The sequence below is a fragment of the Zeus faber genome (assembly GCF_960531495.2).
Source record: "Zeus faber genome assembly, chromosome: 12".
Classification (NCBI taxonomy): domain Eukaryota; kingdom Metazoa; phylum Chordata; class Actinopteri; order Zeiformes; family Zeidae; genus Zeus; species Zeus faber.
Window position 1 is genome coordinate 27053859 of NC_137196.1, and position 21310 is coordinate 27075168.

Consider the following 21310-nt stretch of genomic DNA (forward strand, 5'->3'; position numbering starts at 1 on the left):
AATCAATATCAAATTGTTTTCTTTTATGAATCAATAGTAATAGTAGAATTTGTCTGATGCTCCATTATTTGACTTCCACTTACCCTAACCCTTGATATGATAACTGGCACATGATTTATTGAGGGCATGGATTTCCAACCCTTCCAGTGATAGCACTTTACTATTCACATTAGGCCACATAGGCTAACGGATCCATTAGCCTGTTTAAATATTGTTAGGCTCAAGTTCGGCTTATTTGGGTTGTACATCAAGGGGTTGCACATTGAGAGAATTCATTTCCAACGCTCCCAGCGATGGGTTCTTACAATATGCCTCAGCTCGACTTCAGCTCAACTTATTGAGGTTGTACTATACATTGATTGAGTGGTTGTGCAAAATGGGAGTGAACTTCCAATCTGTCCAGTGATTAGTTCCCCATTAGACCATACAGGCTAACAACACTGCTAGTCTTTGTAGCTATCACATAGCTTGACTTTAGCTAGACAATAAGCTTGACTTACTGAGGTTAACGTTGAAGGACTGCACTTTCAACCCTTCCAGGGATGGATCCTTACAATTGCCATTAGGCTACGCAGGCAACCAGCCTGTTTGAATATCCCTAAGCTCAACTTCAGCTTCAGTTCTTGAGGTTGTGCATCGAAGGAATGCACTTCCAACCCTCCCAGTGATGGATCCTTACGATCGCCATTAGGCTACGCAGGCTAGCAGCCTGTCTACATATCCCTACAGTAAGCTCGACTTCCGCTCAACTTATTGAGGTTGTACATTGAGGGAATGCACTTCCAACCCTTAGAGCGATCAGGTCCCCGTACGTCGTCACAGGCCAACAGCACCGTTAGCCTGTGAAGCGATAAGATATTGCTATACCTGACTTAAGCTTGACTTATTGAGGCAGCCAAGGAAATAAAAGCTACGCTTTGCTGAACTTCTCCCTCACCTGAAGGTGGCCTTGAGGATCTGTCCGGCCGTGGTCTCCTTGGAGTGGTTGTTGTAGCCGTAGAACAGGTCTCCGAACACGGTCTGGTTGGCGGGGATGTCAGCCGCCTCGTTGCAGTCCAGGCCCTCCGTGCACGCCTCGGACAGGGGCGTGCACGAGCGCCCGTCCAACCCCCGCTTGTAGTCCTCGATGCAGCTGAAGAGGGAGCGTACAGGAGAGGGGGTTGAGACCTGGAGCCGAGGTCCATTCATTTATTCATTTTAGTTTTTATAGTTTTTTTTTTTACTTTATTACAGAAAGACAAGGGGACGTTTATTCATTTTGTATATTTCATAAACGGGAAAGACATAAAAATGGAAATATAACTCCACAGCTTGGTATACTGACGTCACCGTCACTGCTGATCACTTTATTGATCAACGTATTGTACGTTAAAAAATGTTCCCTATTATTAGCGCTTTATGGCATTATTAAAAAAATAATAATAATTATGTTGAGTCTATATATTTTATACAGTCTTTAGTGCCTAATATTACGCAGAGTCTTGTTCCAAATGACTATTAGTCTTACAATTGTATTACCTTTTAGTGTAATGTTAATAAAGAGTGGTTCATTTTAGAGTTTGAAAAAAAACATCTTCTTTCTGAATAGTTTGGATTCTTTTGACTGTTTAGAGCAAAGAATACTCAAATAATATTTAAAGTGTGGTGGTAATAACATAATAACATAACACATAGTAACAAGATTTTTCTCCAACATAATACCATGGTTAATTACCTGTGACTGTAATCTGAATTAAAATAACCTTGACATTTGACGCCTTAAACAAAATGAACAGAAAATATGAATAAATGAATGACTGAATGAATGACTGAATGAGAAGCCTTAAAGAGGAGCGGGGGGTTCAAGGAGAGCAGCCATGTTTTCAGTCAGACTTGATGAATGGGTCAGAATGAATAACATGACCCTCACATCATGCGGCAGGCAGCTGTTTAACTCCCTGCGAGACGGTTTTTCCATAGGAAGTGGAATAAAAACAGACTCTGGAAAGACGCGGAAAATCACTCGTTCCCAAGTAAGAGAAAGTGAAAAACGTACTTCTTGTAAAAACCCTAAAATTCCAGGAGATTCACTCACATTCAGAGGTATTTATTCATATTTATGATGTTTTGACGCCCCACACTGTGATACACTGAGAGTCTGAAGAGAAGGATGAGAGGAAGAGAGGAAGGAAGAGAGGAAGGAAGGAAGGACAGAAGGAAGAAGATATACACATGTATTAATGAAGGGATAAAGGGGGAGGAACAAATTAAGGTAGGAAGGAAAGAAGGCATGAATGAAGGATGGAAGGAAGGAATAAGGGAGGAAGAAAGTAAGGGAGGAAGGAAGAATAGACATATACATATGTATTAATGAAGGGATAAAGGGGGGGTTGAATGAAGGAAGGAAGGAATCCATGGAGGAAGGGAGGAAGAAAATGAAGAAAGCGAGAAAGAAAGAAAGAAGGAAGACGTGAAGTAAGGAAGGAAAGAAGGAAGGCAGCAAAGGAAGGAACGAATGAACAAACTAAGGAAGAAAGGAAGGAAGGAACGAAAAATAGAATATAATACTAACATGTGTTAATGGAGGGAGAAAGGGGAGGAACCAATGCAGGAAGGAAGGCGTGAAGGAACAAACAAATGAAAGAACTAAGGAAGGAAGGAAGGAAGGAAGGAAATTGGAATAGAGGAAAATAAAAACATGTATTAATGAAGGGAGAAAGGGGAGAAACCAATGCAGGAAGGAAGGCGTGAGGGAACGAACAAATGAAAGAACTAAGGAAGGAAGGAACGAAAAAGTGATCGAAGGAAGGAAGGAAGGAAGGAAGGAACAAAGGAAGGAAATTGGAATAGAGGAAAAATATATGAATTAATTAAGGGAGAAAGGGGGGAGCAAGGGGGAGGAAATAATGAAGGAAGGAAGGGAGGCATGAAGAAAGGGAAGCAGGTGGATGGGGGAAGGAAGGCAGCAAAGGAGCAATAAGATGGGGGAAGCAAGGGAGCAAGGGAGGAATGAAGGGATCATTGAAAGAAGGAAGGAAGGGAGGGATGAAGGACCACAGGATGTGGCGACGAAAATACTTTTTGGAGAGATTGGGCTCCTTCGCGAGTCACTCGGCGAAAAAAGAGCCGTTCAAACGCAGCCTCGCCGTGGGTTCGGTCCCGGACGTCAGTGTGTCCGGCTGCGGTTGCTGAGTCGAAACTCGCCGACGACTCGGGACGGACGACTCGTCTCAAAGGGCTGTTCAGAACGCACACGAGCTGTTCAGAACCCTCACGACTCTCGCATCGCAGCCTCAGTGATGAAAAGTTTGACTCATTTTTGAGATCGGCTCTTGACGAGCGACTCAGTAAAAATCCGTTCACTTTTCCGACTCTCGGACCCGATAAATTCAGCCAATGCCACGAGAGTCGGTTTCGGCTGCGAGCCACGTATGGACCCGAATGAAAACGACCCGACGATGGACCTTTTCCTTGTAAGCAAATTTTTCCCTCCGAATCCTCCACCCTCCCAGTGCTGACGAATCGAATGACTCGAGGGTGGGGTGGGTGTGGATGGGCGGGGTTTTTTCTGGCTGACCCGCAGAACATCTGGATGTTGTAGAGCGTGGGGTCGTCCTCCAGGGGGGCGAGCTGCTGCAGGCACAGCTGCTCGCAGCCGCCGTTGAAGCCGTCGGAGCAGTCGATGCCGATGTGGTGGTCGTAGCATCCCGTCCCGTCCTTCATGGGGCTCAGGCCCGGGGGGCACTGCGGGGCGGGCGGGGGAAAAAGCAAAAACAAAAAACAGGTTAGAAACCGGAATAATCTGGACATGGGTCTTCAAATACCCAATCCCGCTTTTATTGTGAAAGCACCGGGGGAATTGCAGGGCAGCTGTGCTTTTTGGTTTCAGTGGATCATTTGACCCACACCCGAGGAGGGAGTCGCTTCAGTGGGTTTTAAGTGGGAATCCATGGGTGGGCTACGCAAAGTCCCAGAACTCCCTTCCAAAAGGCAACATCTCGATTTGTTTTCGGCTTTCTCTAAGGGGGTCATTTTCTCCAAAGTTTGCCTTCCCCTCATCCAAGGATTTTTTTTATTTTATTTTTTTTCTTGGTTACTAAATTAAATACGGGATTTTTTTGTTTTCAGCAGAATAACCTGACGGATAACCACTTCAAGGGGAGTGGAAGTGTTAAGGTGGAAGTGTGCAGCAGGACGCAAATGTGAGCTTAGAGATGCAACCAACCGGCCCTTTAAATATCAAATATATCTCAATATCTCAAATATAAAAGATACCATTTCGCTCTAAATTGATTACCTTCTCTTTACAAACGTTGTCTTCTTCTCGTCCATTGATTTGCTTTTTATCTTTTTCTTTGTCATTTGAGGTGGTGGGAATATTTTTTTATTTTTACTTTTTAGTCAATCGTTGTCCGTTTTGACAGTTTTACTGACCACAACTAACACCCAATCTGTGCATTTTTATTATTATTATAATTTTTATTTTTTATGATCATTTTATTTTTATTCATTTACGTTTTGCAAAAAGCGGACCCCGCCACCGACAACGGCAACTCATATACTGTAGAGCAGCATAGTGTGTGTTATTTATTCAGAAAAAGGCTGTATCTCCTCAAGTACAAGCTAAATTAATAGGGGATGAATATCGAAGAAGGATTTTTTTTTTTTTTTTAATAATCTTACGGCTTACCACTTTAAATGGAGATGAATCCTGTCTAAGTCTGAAACACTTAACGTTTTATTCAGATAGAGAAATGACTACCTTTAAAATGAGGAGTAAATGAATGACACGTGCAAAACATGAAATAATTATCTGCGGCGGCCGTTTTGTGTTGTCATGGTTGTATGTCGTACGTCGAAAGTAAAAAACAAACAGGTAAAAAAAAGGTCCCGTTGTTGAAAACGGATTCAAGGCGTTTCAATGAGAGTTTCCCGGGGGGGTTTAACCATTACAATGATTCATTTCACCAAAAAATAAAAATAAGAATTAACAGCAGCCGTGTCCTTCAGTTATTCAGACGCAATAACCTTCCTCCTTCCTGTTCCAATTCATTTCCATTCCATTTCGACAATGACATGAAGCCGACACAGAACGGAAAGGTAACCCCAAAATGTAATAAAAATAACAAAATAATAATAAAAGACGATGAAATTGGGCTCAAGTTTTTAAAACCACAGATTGCTGTCTCTGATTGAAATGCGGGATCCTGACACTTGGTTGGTTCGATTCCCTACGTCAGTGTGTCCGGCTGAAGTTACTGAGTTGAAACTCGCGAACGGAACGGAAAGCGACAACTCATTTCAGAGATCTGTTCAAAACGGACGCATCGTTCGCGGCTCTTGCGTCACGAGTGGGATCAAGTTGTGAAAGGTTTGACAGGTTTTTGAGATTCGCCATTCGACGAATGACTCGGTTGGAAAAAAAAATAAAAATAAAGATCAGGTTCAATTTCCAGACTCTTGCGTCTGATTTGTTAAATTCCGCTCCTCCAAAGAGAGTCACAGGAGTCGGGAACGTACTTCTCACGAGGCTCGTTTTGATTCTGTCAAAATGATTCACTTTGGTGGAACGCAAAATGTAAACAGTCACATTCAATACGAGTCATGACAAGCGACTTGACCTTTTTTACACACGTTCATTTAATCCTCAGCAATTATTTTCGGTTTACAACTCGGAGATTCTCTCTCTCTCTTTTTCTCTCTCTCCCTCGCCCACTCACGCCCCTCTCCGCTCTGAAACCCGGAGACGAGTCTCGCGGAACGATCCATGTGGGTCGGCTGCAGCCGCCGAGTCCAAACCCCGTTGACGCAGCAAACAAACGGACGACTCGTTCGCCGGAGCGACTTCAGGCTGCCCGGCCGTCCTCCAAGGAATCGTTCGACGCGAGCGGATCGTCCGGCGAGTCCCGCATCGCTATTCGGATTCTGCTTCCGCAGCCGTGCAAACCCCCCCCCCCCCCCCCCCCCCCGTTTCCCTGACATCACAAAAACCTCCGTCTCTCTCTCTCTCTCTCTCTCTCTCTCTCTCTCTCATTTTTGTGCTTTCTTCCCCGGAGCATGCCTTCCCGTCGTTCAAGCCGGACGTCCCGTTTCCCGCCGGCCGCCCCTTCAAAGCGCTGAATTTTAACAAGACGCCTCCCGTCTCCGGAACGCAAGGGGAGGCGGGCGTCGCTTCCACCGCCAGAGCGCCGCGTTGCCTGCATCCTTTCAGGACACGTCTGATGTGCAACCTTGAACACGCTTTGTTAAATAAATGTCAAGTTCACAACTTCCCAAAATGTCCGGCCGGTTTCCCCCGCGGGGAGTTTGGGGGGGAGAAGCGATGCTTTGAAATCGGAACGGACTCTTGTCTACAGCCGGGCCGCGCTGTGCAACACCAGTGCTCCGCCAGGTGACGCCGTGGATAATTTTAAGATTCAACCCGAAGAAAATAAAATCCTTTTGTGTCGCAAGATCAAAACCCGCCAGGCTCCGGCAGAACGGCAGCGCCGTGTTGATCGGGACAAGTTTCACTCTGAAAGTCGGAGCCCAACGGGGACGAAAGGTTCGACTTTTTTTTTTTTTTGAGAGTCGGTTCTTGGCGTGTCACTCGGTAAAAAGGGTCGTTCAGTTCTCAGACTCTTTGTCCATTTGGTTCGCTCGGTTTAATGCCCGGCGAGCGAATGACCAGCGAGGGAATTCACAGTTTGAAGACTCACCGGAGTCATTTTAAAGAGTTGTTCGCAAGGAACGAATCGTTTGCCAGTCAGGCATCCCCATTAGTTGGCCATAATAATAATAATAATAATAATGTAATAAAAAATAATGCAAATGTAATAATAATAGTATTGTTTTTAGTGCGTCTGGGGACAGTGGTTTATTGCTGTGGAAGTCAACAGGTGGTAAACACTGCTCTAGACCCTTGGGGAATTTACATTTTTGACTTCAGATTGGCACCACGGGCCCCAGCTTCACGTCATCAGGAGCCAATCAGTGTCACCATATTAAATTTTTTAAATGCTTAAAGAGACCCTTGGAGCTCTCAAAAGTCACTTCATCACAGTTAACGGAATTGGAGGAAATAATTTGGTTTAAATCATGTCCTTAATTGAGCGGAATCCAATTAATAGGACACAAATAAAAGCCCGTAAGCAGACCTACCTACTTGGTAAGATTAGCATTTAAAGCATATTGGCACTCATTCTTTCAGTTTATTTAGTTTTTTAAATTGTATTTCTTTACATTTTATTTTGTCATTTCATGGAATTGTTTACATCTTATTGTATTAATTATTATTATTATTATTATTATTATTATTATTATTTATTAAATATATTTTTTGTATTGTGTCTTTGCTCAGGCCCATTAAACATCAGGTCCACAGAACTACAAACGTTTGATTTTGTGGCTCCAGTTGAGGTGTTTAATGGACCCTGTCTCATTATTTTTTATAAATATTTTCTTAATTGTTGTATATTATATTGCAAATATATCATATATATATATTGCATATTATTGCCTTTTCTACATGTTCTGCTTTATATTTATATAATTATATATTAATATTATGCTTATTGCAATTGTTTTTATTGTTGATTTGTAGGTTATTGCTTATTGTCAGGTATATTCTTTTATACTTTTTTTATTTCCATTTCTTTATTATTATTCATGAAGTATCATTATTATTATGAGCCTATATTTATCTGAGTTGCTGTGAGACTGCTAATTCCCTATCTATCTATCTATCTATCTATCTATCTATCTAGACGAAGAATCATTTATTATTCATCCACAGATGCACTAGTCAACACACGCATACAGGGAGTGGAGGCTGGAGAAATTCAGCCTCTGCGTTTCTCCATCCCAGCCGTCCTTCCTCTAGGGGGCAGTCAGGAGCAGTGGGCAGCCTTCACGATGTCAGCGCCCGGAGGCCAGCTCCAAGTGTGGATCCGTGTCGTGGTCAGGGACGGGACGGGATAGCGTTCTACGTGTTTTTAATTGGGGTCCTTTTTTAATGTCGGAGGAAACCCCATGTGAGCACGGGGGGAACATGCAAGCTCCACACAGAAAGACCCCTGATCGGGAGATAACCCACCGGAGCGCGGTGCCAACTGCGCACCGGGCAGGAATCAAACCCAGGACCTTCGTGCTGTGAGGCAGCAGTGCACAGTGCCACTGTGTCTCACTATCTATCCATCCATCCATCCATCCATAATTCTGCTCACGACTCCATGATGGACTCCTGTCTGGGTGGAGGAGGTGACAACCTGTGGAGCCGCTTTCCCGCCGTCCGCACGATAATAACTGTTAAGAAAATGTCGCCGGACGAGTCTTTGTCCCCGAAATAGTTTATCCACAAATCCGCTCCGTAATCCACAGCTCAATCCCTTCGGTAATCCTCCGCATAAACACCGCTACCACCCAAGTGAGCGCCGTTTAGAACAAAATGCATGGTATATATAAAATACAGAATTTGGGCGCGGGGTTGTGGAAGGCGTGTTTTTTTAAGATAAGGGGGGAATGTGATCCAGATTAACCGCTTCTGTGGCGACGCACTGCCGTGCGTGGCGTTCGCTCGGGTATGAGCTTTACTCCGGCCACAGCGGCGTCGACAAAATACACCAAACAAACTCGATCAAGACGGAAATCCACCAGGAGCCGACATCAAGACCTGGGGCGGTTTAAACAGGAAGAGGGAGGAAACTTTCCAGCAAGCCAATCGCCCCCTACTGGACGACCGACACCAAAGCCACACGCATCACGAGAAACTCTGCCCTGACTCGAATAAGCGTAGCGCAGGCATCACAAGCTTCTCCGCCCGGACTCAGTGTGGCACACGCATCACAAGCTTCTCCGCCCAGACTCGAAAATGCGTAGTGCACGCAACATGAGAAACTCCGCCCAGACTCGAATGAGTGAAGCACATGCTTCACGAGAAACTCCGCCCTGACTCTAATAAGCTCAGTGCATGCATCACGAGAAACTCCGCCCGGACTCGAACAAGCGTAGCGCACGCATCACAAGCTTCTCCGCCCGGACTCAGTGTGGCGCACGCAACATGAGAAACTCCACCCAGACTCTAATGAGTGAAGCGCATGCTTCACGAGAAACTACGCCCTGCCTCGAATAAGCGTAGTGCACGCTTCACGAGAAACTCCGCCCGGACTCTTATTAGCGTAGTGCACGCTTCACGGGAAGCTCTGCCTGGACTCTAATAAGCGTAGCACAGGCATCACAAGAAACTCCACCCGGACACAGTGTGGCACATGCATCACCAGAAACTCCGCCCTGACTCGAATAAGCGTAGTGCATGCATCACGAGAAACTCCACCCGGACTCATTAGTATGGCACAAGCTTAATGAGAAACTCCGCCACAAGCTGCTCCGCCCGGACTCAAATAAGCGTAGCGCACGCATCACGAGCTGCTCCGCCCGGACTCGAATAAGCGTAGCGCACGCATCACGAACTGCTCCGCCCGGACTCGAATAAGCGTAGCGCACAAGGGAAGAGAATGATGGTCACTGTGGCACTTGGTCTATTTGGAAAAAATAAAATGACGATTTTAAATCGCACCTTGTTGTAGTGTGATTATTTGTGTAGTGACGATGACTAGTCGACTGAAATTCTTGCTCGTCGTCGACCTCTAAAAAAAGTGACCGTCCAGTTTGTGCAGCGTTCTCAAGTCCCCGTAATGTTGCACTCGTTGAAAAAAATGTGTTTTAATGTTTGTCATAAAAACTATGAATAACTGTTAGTGTAGGATTGCATCCATTCAGAGCAGCACTCTTGTTCTTGGAGGCTCCAGCATCACACAGGTGAAGCTAAATCGACGGATCTGAACTGCAGCGCTTGAAGAAGACTTGCAGGTCATGGGTGGGAACAATCGCTGGTTAACTCCGCCCGCAACCAGGAAACAATCTTGCAGGGCTCACGAGTTAAAATTGCTGAATGTACATTAAAATTAACTATAATCGCAAAAGTAAGCACGACAAAATGTGGAAATGTATATCTTACATTACAGGCTTTTAAGCCTCTTACCCTAACCCTTTAAGCCTAATGTATTAAGCCAATATTTACATTGCGTTTTTAAGCCAATAGACATTTGGGATGTTGCCTAATTCCAAATACCAGCACAACTGTAATGTGATTAATGACAGACATAGGATATTAATTATTTGCAATGTCTATAAAACAAACATTATATATAATATAAATAGATGAATAGTTTATTCTAAACTCAACCAAAACATTTTTTGGAATAAGAAAATCTGGGTGAAAACAACTTAAATAATTAAATTATATGAATTAAACATGGCAATTTAAAATAACTGTAATGTCCGTATTTTGTTGCGTGTTATTACTTCATCCTTAAAATTGGAAGGTGTCTGTCTGCTACCTGTAGCTTGTTGAAACTGTGAATCATTTATTGCGCAAAAAAGGCGTAACGGTCGAACAATTCCAACTTAACTCAAAAGATGATCCAAAAAACAACTAAAAGTTATTGGGAATAGTGATAAAGTGGTCAAAATTGGCATCGAGCAACAGATTGCATTTTGCAATCTGTTGCTCGATGCCAATTTTGATGCGTGTGGAGCAGTGGTGTAAATGTGTAATGACTCTCCAGCCAAGGCCCCTCCGCCCCCCACCGCCGATGCACGGATTATTTACTTTGCCTCACGGAAAACTGCTCTGTCAGATCATTAGCACGACGTCTTTTGTGGATCGGACGTTGAGCTGGCGCAGATATGGGGCGCAGTTGCTGGGTAATTCATGGTGCTATTAGTGGCCGCCAATCCACTCATTGTGACTCGGGCCCCTCGGTGTCTTCTCATCTCCGTCATTAGCGAGCAGCGGTACTGTCGAGGTGTGAAATGAATTTGAATCCAGAGCTTTTTGGACAAGGGTGAAGCTGTACCCGTGTCCCAGCATCTGTGTCCTGCCTTGCGAAGGTGGGATTAACGGGTAACAGCTGGCGTGCGGAGAACAATACCCATCAACACGTACCGACGTTATCCCCTGGTTCTGTATGTACGGCAACGTGCGGGTGTTCGCCCGCGACCACACCGCGACCGGACGCCGGAGACCCAAACGTGGGACAAAGAGGGTGTTTGTGTGCGACGCGTTCCCCAACGCCGGGAGGCCGGCCGGCGTGACGGTACCGCGTCCCTCTAAAAAAAACTTATCTTCATTTCCATTCTGCCCCTGAGCTCCTTTTCACATTTCTACGCTTTGCCCCTTTTTTTCTTGTCACGCTCCCGCCTGTACTGCGTGGTCACCAAAGCTCTGCAGTGGTCTCCCCCGGCCTTGGCTGGAGCTGCATTTCCCTTCCTTCCTGCTGAGTGTCCATCACGCTCCGGCTGAATCTGCCCCGTGTGTGGCGACGGGCACTCCCCCGGCGGGGCGGACCGGTCGACCCGCTTTGAGGAACGCGCCACGCCGCCCTGAGACGACCGCCTCCGCCGCTTTCTCTGCCGCCGTCGGGCAAAAAAGACAAGACTTGAGGAAAGCGTGACGTGGTCCCCGTATGGGGAACCCGGGGATGAAAACGCTGCAGGGCAACATCGGGCCGGGCCCCCAGTGGCCCCGACCACGACACATCCCCGCATACCGAGGAGTGTGCTTGTGCGGACGCGTAAATCGATTTGGACTCCGATCCTGCTCCGGTTGTGCCTTTTGAAAGCAACCAAATTGCCGTTTACGCATGTGTTGCCTTGTGTTAGTGCGGTGGACAGTCAGTTAGCGGCTGCTGGAGCGAGGAGCTCTGTAGAAAAGCTCTTTTAACCGCCGCGCCTTTTAATCCTGTTTCCTAATGGAGATAAATTGGTTTCCAGGCGGCGGGGAATCAGCGCCGCCAGACAGCGAGGCATCGCTCCGAGGAGGCTGCGCCACGCGCTCCGCAAATGTGCCCGGCAGGGCAGAGAGTGAGGGCTTTTCAAATAGAAGCTAAAGCTTTTACACAATAAGAGGAAACTCAATTAAGAACAGAAAACCAACAGGGTCGTGCTGCAGAGGCTGGAGAGGGCTTCCAAGAATTCAGCTTTTAGACACAATCAAAGAGGAAGAATTCAAGTCCATGTGAAGCAAAAATAAATAAGTGTTCTGAGTGTGTCACCCCACGGATAAATGTGTTATTAACCAATGAGGCAAATTTAAATGATTAAAGAAATCGCCAAGTTTTTGTTTCGTTCAATTAGGAAACGGAGTTAATCGAATACATCTACAATAAAGACACGCTGTTTTTATTTGCTCTGTTTGGAGAAAAGCTCGCTCCGACCCCCGCGGAGCTGCTCTGATGGGGGTGTCTGGGAACCTCTGCTCTGATGCTCATGATGCTCATCCATGTGCTCCCGTCGTCCAGCCGCCGTTTCAGACCCCCCCCCCCCCCCCCAAAAAAAAAAAAACCCTGAACACAAAAGTGGTGGGAAACGGTTTGACGCTCTCACGCCACAATTCAGCACGACATCGTTCAGTCTCTTCACACATTTACGGCAATTACTTTCTAACACCTATAATGTGTTTGGAAATGAATCACTGAATTCACTTTGCAGGGACTTTCAAATGGGACATAATGGAAACCGTCGCCGGGGCTCGACATTCGGCTTTTGAAGCCTATTAAAAAGTAAATGCATACAAACGTACAAAACATACAATGAACAGGTAACAATGACAATCAATAAGGTATATATATAGGTATATATACACACCATGGTATAAATATACGGGTTGGCCGGGTTCTATTTTCATATCGTCCGATCTTGGCTACTTCAGATCGCCGAAATGCCAGCATGGGCGATGTGGGAAGAAATATTTACTTCTTTTCTATTCAATTATTTATTCTCTGTTCAGCATTATTATTATTATTATTATTATTGTTATTATTATTATTGACGTTAGAACTTAATTGGGATTGAATTCAAATTAAACCGAGCCTCGAAAGAACCAAATCTTTGTTCTTTCTGCAAAGGAATACAGCTCAAGTTACGTCAATAAACACTTATGAGAGAGTGTGAACATGTTATTTGAAATTATTTAAACATTGAAAAAAAATTAAACGATTCAATGAGAGCTCCTCCTATATTCAAACAACGGCTCCTTTTTTAAAAAGTCTGTGTCTGCGCGTGGCGCGCAGGGGGGGACTTAGTGATTCGGAGGCCTCGGGTAAAAGCTATTTGGGGCCCCCTGACCTCGCTCAGCGGTGGAGGCTGCGGGTGAACGTTGAGGGGGACACATCAGACACATTGCATTGCACCTGTTCTCAATGCCCAGGGGGGCGAATCACTCGCACCCCTCCCCCCTCCGAAATCCACCTCGTCGAACACAATCTCTGGCTCTTAAACAATAACTATTCAGGGGTTTTAGATCTTTCCAGCAGGCAAAGCTCAACCAGAGTTCTAACCGAACAAATTCAAATGCACTCCACGAGAAGACAATGGAGCAAGGAAAATATTTGGAATATAACATTTAATGGTTTGGAAACAACAGGATAGGCATATTCTCCTGAAATGCTTTTCTTTTAATATTTTTTTTATTGTGTTATTTGTTTTGGAGGATGTTCATTGAGTCCAGCCACATTAAATCATTGTAAATAATGTTTACTCTTTTGTCGCGCAATAAATAAACAAAATGGTTCACACCGTTTCATTGATAAAAGAGAAACGCTGGGGGGCCGTGAGAGCCGTCTCCGTCCAGTGAGCCGGATCGTTCGGCTCACTGAAAAGAGACAGGCTTTCCAAGAACTACCGCAAGTGCCTCGCTCACCCTCCTTGTTCTACTCATCGTCTCACAGCACCGCGTTCTGTTCAACATTATTATCTTATCTTTGATTTCATAATCCAAATCATGTCCACAACGTTAATTACTTTGAAGGGGCGCGGGACCGGGACTTCTCACAGGCTGCCGCTCCCCGTTCCGCCCTCTTAAGTGGACAAATCGAGTGGAAATAGTGTCGAAATATATCGTACGTTTTATATTTTTGTCTCTTCACAGCTTTTTCTGCACGTTGTTAGGACCCACAAGCCGTGAGACCTGCCGGATCGGACAGTCGCACGAGGCGTTCCGGTTGCCCCGACACAGAGTTGACTGGCCCCCGGGCGAGCGGGCGGGCGCTGAAGTGGGGCCCCCGCCGCCGCCGCCTTGCTGTTCCCACTCTGGAGGAGGTTTCCGTTCGATTTTTTAAAAGATAGTCAGATGGGCGAGTAGCGTGGGACGTGAGCCTGGTGGGCCGTCACGACAGACAAGGAGAAGGAGTGAGGCGCGTCCCGTCCGGTCCCGTCCTCCCCTTTCGGGTCCTTTTTTGGTCCCTTTGGTCCGACCAGGTTTCACGCCGGATGGGGGGGGGGGGAGACCTTCGACCTCGGTCTGCTGTCTGGAGACGCGTGAGGGGAGGCCGATTCATTTTCTTTTTTCGACGCATTTAAAGTTTGACCGGAACTTCGCCAGGCGGATGACTCCAATGTGCTGTATAAATATAGTGTCGGGCTTGGCTCAGCGCTCCTGGTCACCTCTCCTATCTCCTCCAATCAGTGGATCATCAGTGCTCCACCACAGAGTCCGCGGGTCAGAGCGTCCTTACCTTCAGTGTGGAAGCCAAATGTTCCACCTCTGACATTCAGCGTCATTCAACTTTAATTGTCCCATTTCCCCCAAAGAATTTAAAGGGCTTCGCCTTTCGAAACCCTGTGAGAAACTCGCCGACGGACGATAGGTGATGGGATGGCGCAAACCGCGTTGCCCGCAGAAGACCGCACCCCCCGGTGACCGATTCCCCGGGTTGAATTCATGAAGCTAAATCCACGGGGGTTGCTCTATTTTTCCCCCTTGTCTCCGTGAATAAATCTCTGATTCATTTCATTTCCGTCCGGGATACATCTGAAAAATGGAATGATAATAAACGTGTGAAATATGAATAAATCGACGCTTTGAGCCTCCCAAACACAATATGCCACGGAAATTTGATCACCCCATACAGTCGGTGAAGACGGGAGCTGGACGGAGTCTAAATCCTAAATCCCAGCTCCGGTGATCTGAGGAGGAATCCATCGTTAGTGACAGTGGGATGTTCTCCTCTCCCTCTTGGTCTTCCTCTCCCTCTTCCTCTTCCTCTTCGGGGGCCGAGGTGTCGCTCCGTTCCCGCCAGGTATCGACTGAACTCAGCGCCCGCCAGAGCTTCAAAGCGCCTTCCTGCCGTGGAAGCGGCTCCCAGTGGGAGGAGAGCCGCTCAGCGGTGGCGCCACGGTGACGCTGCATATACACTGCATGTGTTCAAAATGCTCCGGCGCCTCCACCGCGTCCAGCCGTCTTCTTCCTCTGGCCAATTTCCCCTGAGGACGCCCCCTCAAAGTCTTTGCTCCGGGGTTAATATTTCACCTTGCGCTTGGTCACGATCCTCTTTCGAGTCCCGGGCGTGGCCAACGAGCCTCCGACCAGGACCGACCTGTCCCGCGCCGATCAGTTCACACCTTGTCTGCGTCCGTCCCGTCCACTCCCGTTTAATATCTTTTACCTTTTTCCACCGAGGCGTCTGTCCTCCTCCACCTCCTCCACCTCCTCCTCCTCCATATGGCAGGTGTATCTCCCTCCTGGGGAGAAGCTCTGGTGGAAGTGAGAGTCTTAATAACTGCAGGACGGCGTTGATTGTGCGATTAATGAGCTGCCTCTCGCCGCTCGTCTCCTCGCGTGCAAATTAGGGGGCGACCACGAGGCATATGGGGCGGGCGACATGGACACCTTGTGCGTTTACAAAGCCGCAGCTGCCTCCGCCCGCTTCCTGCAGCTGCGTCGGGGCTGTCTTACACTAACGTTATATTTGAAACTGGCTTTTCTTGACGGTGTACGGTGAAGGTCTGTTGACTCCCATGAGGTTCAGTTTATGTTTTGTCAGGTTGATGTATTTGCTCAGTGGAAGCTTGGACACTCACTCGTGACTTCATCAGGTACAGCCTCCTGGTACTGCGTAGGATCATCCTAGTGCCAGGTATGACCTTGCTAGTACTGGGTAGGATCTTCCTAGTGCTGTGTACTACCTTCCTAGTACTAGATAGAAGCTTGCTACTACTGGGTACTACATTCCTAGTACCAGATAGGATCTCCCTAGTACTGGGTATGACCTTCCTTGTACTGGTTAGGACCTTCCTAGAACCGGATAGGACGTTCCTCGTGCTGGGTACGACCTTCCTAGTACTGGGTATGACCTTCCTAGCGCTGGGTAGGACCTTCATAGTACTGGGTACTAAATTCCTAGTACCGGATAGGACCTTCCTAGTACTGCGTAGGATCTTCCTAGTACTGGGTACTACATTCCTAGTACCGGATAGGACCTTCCTAGTACGGGGTAGGATCTTCCTAGTACTGGGTGCGACCTTCCTCGTACCAGATAGGAAATTTCTTGTGCTGCATTTGACCTTCCTAGTACTGGGTACTAGCTTCCGAGTACCGGACACAACCTTCCTAGTACCAGATAAGACCTTCCTAGTACTGAGTACTACCTTCCTAGTACCGAATACAACCTTCCTCTTACCAGCTCCATATCGGATAAAGGGTTGTGATTGGCCTGACCCTGGCGAAGTCGGGTGGAAATCATTTTGAATGGGAGGGTGGCTAGACATATTCTGCAGAGCAAATGAAACACGAGCTGCGGATTGATCTGGTTCCCAGGCTAGTTTTTCCACACCATTCTCTTCCAAATCTAGAGAGATCGTTGAGGTGAAAATCCCAGGAGATCAGTAGTTTCTGAGACACTGAGAACGCCCCGTCTGGCACCACCCATCACTCCACCCTCCAAGCAGCTCCGACACATTTCTTCCACATTTTTGGTGTTTGGTCTGAACAACGACTGAACCTCTGGACCACGCCGCTGCTCTGAGGCATTGACTTGCTGCCACGTGTTTGCCTGATTAGATACTCGCACTATGAAGCAGTTGTACCGGTGCGGCTAATAAAGTATATTTGAGATTTCACGTCATTATTGGAGATCCTGTTAACACCGGTGATAATTAGTCTGAGATTTTTTTTATTTCCCCCCCTAATTCGTTCAAAACGTTCCCTCTCAGAGGAGGATCTAATTGAGTGAGACGTCACACATGTAAGTGACATTTTTCTCTGTTATTCCAGGCTTCAGTGACTTATCGCCATTTATTTTTTTTCCAACTTGCGCTTAAAGGGGTTTAAGAAGAACAGGACGATTTAGAATGATGAATAATTTACAATGTCGGAAAGTAACAGAGAAGTCGAGCATCATGGGACAATAAAGGATTTTGGTGGTGAAAAATATAAAAATATTGATTCATACAGGGGTTCTACTGCTCTGAGCGGCTTATACAACACATGGTAATCATGCATCTGGATGTTCGTGATTACAACGAAAAAGCAAGTTCTGTCAAAATAAAACTCGGATTTTTGGGGGGAATTTGGGCATTCTGAAAGAGTACCCAGTAAGGAAAATACAGGAAAACAAAATACACAAGAGACTTGTGACCCAAAGCAACCCCTCAGCAGAAGGCAGATGTGTTTGGTGTTGATTAATTAATAGAAAATGAATTGTATTTAAATTGAATAAACTAGTCGCATTATGTACTTATGTACTACTTTACAAACTTTATAAAAGTTCTAAAGGTATATATGAAATTAAAACTTTATATTTAGATACTTATTCATATATATATATAAAGTAGAGTGGTGACCTGTGACAGTGAAGCAAATGGGAGAGCAGGGGTGTAATAAAAATATAACGTCAAATTATCATTTTCCGGTTAGAAAGGTTAGTTCCACCATTTAACCTTCAGGATATTCATGAGGCGGTTTTGTTTTTAATAATTCTTTTAAAATAAAAAATTATACCACTGAAATGCTGCAGGATTAATTGCATTAGCAAAGTTCCAGACCAGTTCTTTGTTTCTTATAATAATAATAATAATTATTGTCTGGTCTAGATGGCATATTTTACCATTAATTAACAATGTATTGTTATTTTTTATTATTCCAGGCATAATAAACTGTACAAGTGCACAATTCTTTTTTTAATTATCTTTTACAATCCGTTTTCTTATTTCAAATGTTTATATATATATATATATATATATATTTGAGATTTCACGTCATTATTCGAGATCATGTTAACACCGGTGATAATTTGTCTGAGTTTTTTTTATTTCCCCCCTAATTCGTTCAAAACGTTCCCTCTCAGAGGGAATATATATATATATATATATATATATATATATATATTTGCAGCAATCAAATAAATATAAATAAATTCATATGATGGTATATTAAAATATATATATAACTGCTCGAACAACAACAAAACAATTTACATGAAAAAACATAATCAAAACAGAAAAATGAAAAAAAATCTACAGCCGCAAGAGGAAAACGCTTGAGAAGTGAGCTTGAGCTAATGTACAGTAATAATCCACTATTACCGCTGTATACAGCAGAAAGGCGAACAACATCCTGTCTCTTTTTTTCTTATCTCCCATGATGAAAACAAATACATTTGCAATATATATATATTTTTTTTTTCTTGGTTTGGATCTCACGGATCATATTCTATTTTTTCTGTAATCACAGAAAAAAAAAGATCAAACAGTAGAGATCAAGGGCTGTGTATGTGTATGCAGCATGTTAGATGCACCAAAACAGCCTGGGTAATGGATACCAGCGTCTGTGAAAAACGCATAAATGTATAAAGGAATAAAAAGGAATCAATGAAAAAAGCTTGTTCATCTATATCTCTAATCTCGCAGATTTCTTCCTACTCCTTGTTGAGACGCCTTTTTAGGAGATAACTGCTGGGAAGGGCTTCTTGGTACTGGGTAGGGCCTGGTTAGGACCTTTCTAGAACTGAGTAGGACCGTTCTAGTCATAGTAAGACCTTTCTAGTACTGGATAGGACCTTTCTAGAACTCGGTAGGACCTTTCTAGTACTGAAGATGGTCTTTCTAGTACTGGATAGGACCTTTCTAGTCCTGGGTAGGACCTTTGTAGTACTGGATAGTACCTTTCTAGTCCTGGGTAGGACCTTTCTAGTACCGGGTAGGACCTTTGTAGTACTGGATAGGACCTTTCTAGTCCTGGGTAGGACCTTTCTAGTACCGGGTAAGACCTTTGTAGTACTGGATAGGACCTTTCTAGTCCTGGGTAGGACCTTTCTAGTACTGGAGAAGATGTTTCTAGTTCTGGTTCAGACCTTTCTAGTCCTGGTTCGGACCTTTCTAGTACTGGATAGGACCTTTCTAGTACTGGGTAGGAGCTTTCTAGTCCTGTTTAGGACTTTTCTAGTACTGGATAGGACCTTTCTAGTCCTGGGTAGGACCTTTCTAGTCCTGGTTCAGACCTTTCTAGAACCGGGTAGGACGATTCTATTACCGGGAAGGACCTTTCTAGTAATGAGTAGGACCTCTCTAGAACTGAGTATGACCTTTCTAGTGCTGTGGAGGACCTATCTAGAACTGAGTATGACCTTTCTAGTACTGTGGAGGACCTATCTAGAACTGAGTATGACCTTTCTAGTACTGTGGAGGACCTATCTAGAACTGAGTATGACATTTCTAGTACCGGGAAGGAAATTACTAGGACTGAATGGGACCCTTCTGGTACTAAATCAGTTCTTTCTAGAAACGAGTAGGACCTTTCTAGTACTGAGTGGGATCTTTTTTGAACCGAGTAGAACCTTTCTAGTACTGAGTAGGACCTATCTAGTAGTGAGTAGGACCTTTCTAGTACTGAGTAGGACCTTTTTAGAACCGAGTAGGACCTATCTAGTACTGAGTAGGACCTTTCCTTTACCGAGTAGAACCTTTTTGGAGCCGGTAAGGACCTTTCTAGTACTGAGAAGGACCTTTTTGGGACCGAGTAGGACCTTTCCAGTACTGAGTAGGACCTTTCTAGTACTGAGTAGGACTTTGGAATGTTTAGAGAAAAATGGAATAAATGACTGTTGAAAAAGTGCGCTGGAGAGCAGCTCATGTCAGCGGCGTCTACTGTAGAGCTGCGATCGGGAGCGTTGGCAGATGCCCCTTCAGGAGATGATGAAGTGCTATTTTAAGGATACGAGGTGTAAACAAGCCGTCCCCTGCACCTGAACGGCTCCACTCCGGCGAAACCAAAAGCACTCGAATAAGAAATTAAATTGTTTTGGGGGGATAGCGGCCGACAGCTCGTCTCCAGAGGCTCCGCCAGGAATTAGGGGGAAGCAAAACACCAGCAGACGGTGCTAATACCCTCTCAACAGATGGAGGAGGGGGGAGAAAACAAACATGGTGGGTGTGTTCCGTCATTGCTAAGCCACCGCTAAGCGGCATGCGGTGCTTGGTATTCGGGGGTAACCTGGAACTAAACGCTAAAGGCAGCGTTTTCAATTCCCACTTAAAAAAAAACAACAAAAAAATAAAAAATAAATAGGGAAATGAGCCTTTTGTGTTGCAAGATGAAAACCGCAATCATCTCCCACGTCCCTCCCAGACGGCGCAGCGGCTCCAGCGGAGTCTCACAAGTTCCGCAAGTTTCACTCTCAAAGTGTCGACTATTCAGCCTGATGAAAGGTCAGGCTCTCTTTGGAGATTCGCTCCTTGACGGGTGACTCAGAAAAATGAGTCGTTTGATTTTTTTGCCCACCCTTTGTTCCCGGGCCGAGGCGGCGCGAGGCGCGGCGAGCGAGGCGAGGGCGCCCTGGACCATGAACCACAGGTAATTATTTTTCGGCCGGCGAATTGAAGATTACCTCCCTCGCCCGCCCTCTAAAAGACTAGTTCGCGGGCGACAAATCGTCTGCGATCGGCAGGCCATAATAGTGCACAGAGCTCCCCGTGCTTCTGACGTTTTCGGCGGGTTGCCGGGACGGCGGTTGGGAGGCCGTGGCGCTCGGCGCCGGAGGCTCCCTGAAACCTTTTTTTTTTTTTCCCGGCGTCGAGCACCACCAAACGTGCTCCCGCCAAAGGAGCAAGACGGTGCCCCCCGGGGCTCAGGAGCCACGTCCAAGCAAACCCAACACCCGGGCTTTCATCCAATCACGTCGGGCTGGTACCGCCCAAGGTGCGCAGGCGGGACTTAAAATCCGCCAAAAGCCCCCCCCGTGCGTTATCGAGTGACCGGCCACGAATGCTTTTAGCCGCCAAATCCCACCCATTCCCAACTGTTCCCCTAGGGGCGCGGGGGCGCGGCCAGGGGCGGACTTAGCGGTTTCGGAGGCCCCCCCCCCCACGGGCGAAAGCTATTCGAGGCCCCCCATATTTGAACACTTCATTTCCTGCATTCTGATGAGTCTGCGCTCGTTTGGGCCTTGTCGGCAGCAATTAATGGTGGAAATGCCTTTATTTAAAAAGGAAAGGAAAACGCACGTCTGCTTTGAATGGG

At 45.8% G+C, this 21310-nt stretch overlaps 1 protein-coding gene across 1 annotated transcript in view; it reads right to left on the bottom strand.

The window, feature by feature from the left end:
* The window catches only part of astn1 (astrotactin 1), a gene marked incomplete at its 5' end in the record, with an annotated part of 346128 nt that overhangs the window by 201296 nt on the left and 123522 nt on the right, over positions 1–21310 (bottom strand). Inside the window, 2 exons of the mRNA XM_080010501.1 lie at positions 938–1132; positions 3557–3723. Coding sequence (XP_079866627.1) covers positions 938–1132; positions 3557–3723 — 362 coding nt within the window. The remainder of the gene's footprint in view (positions 1–937; positions 1133–3556; positions 3724–21310) is intronic.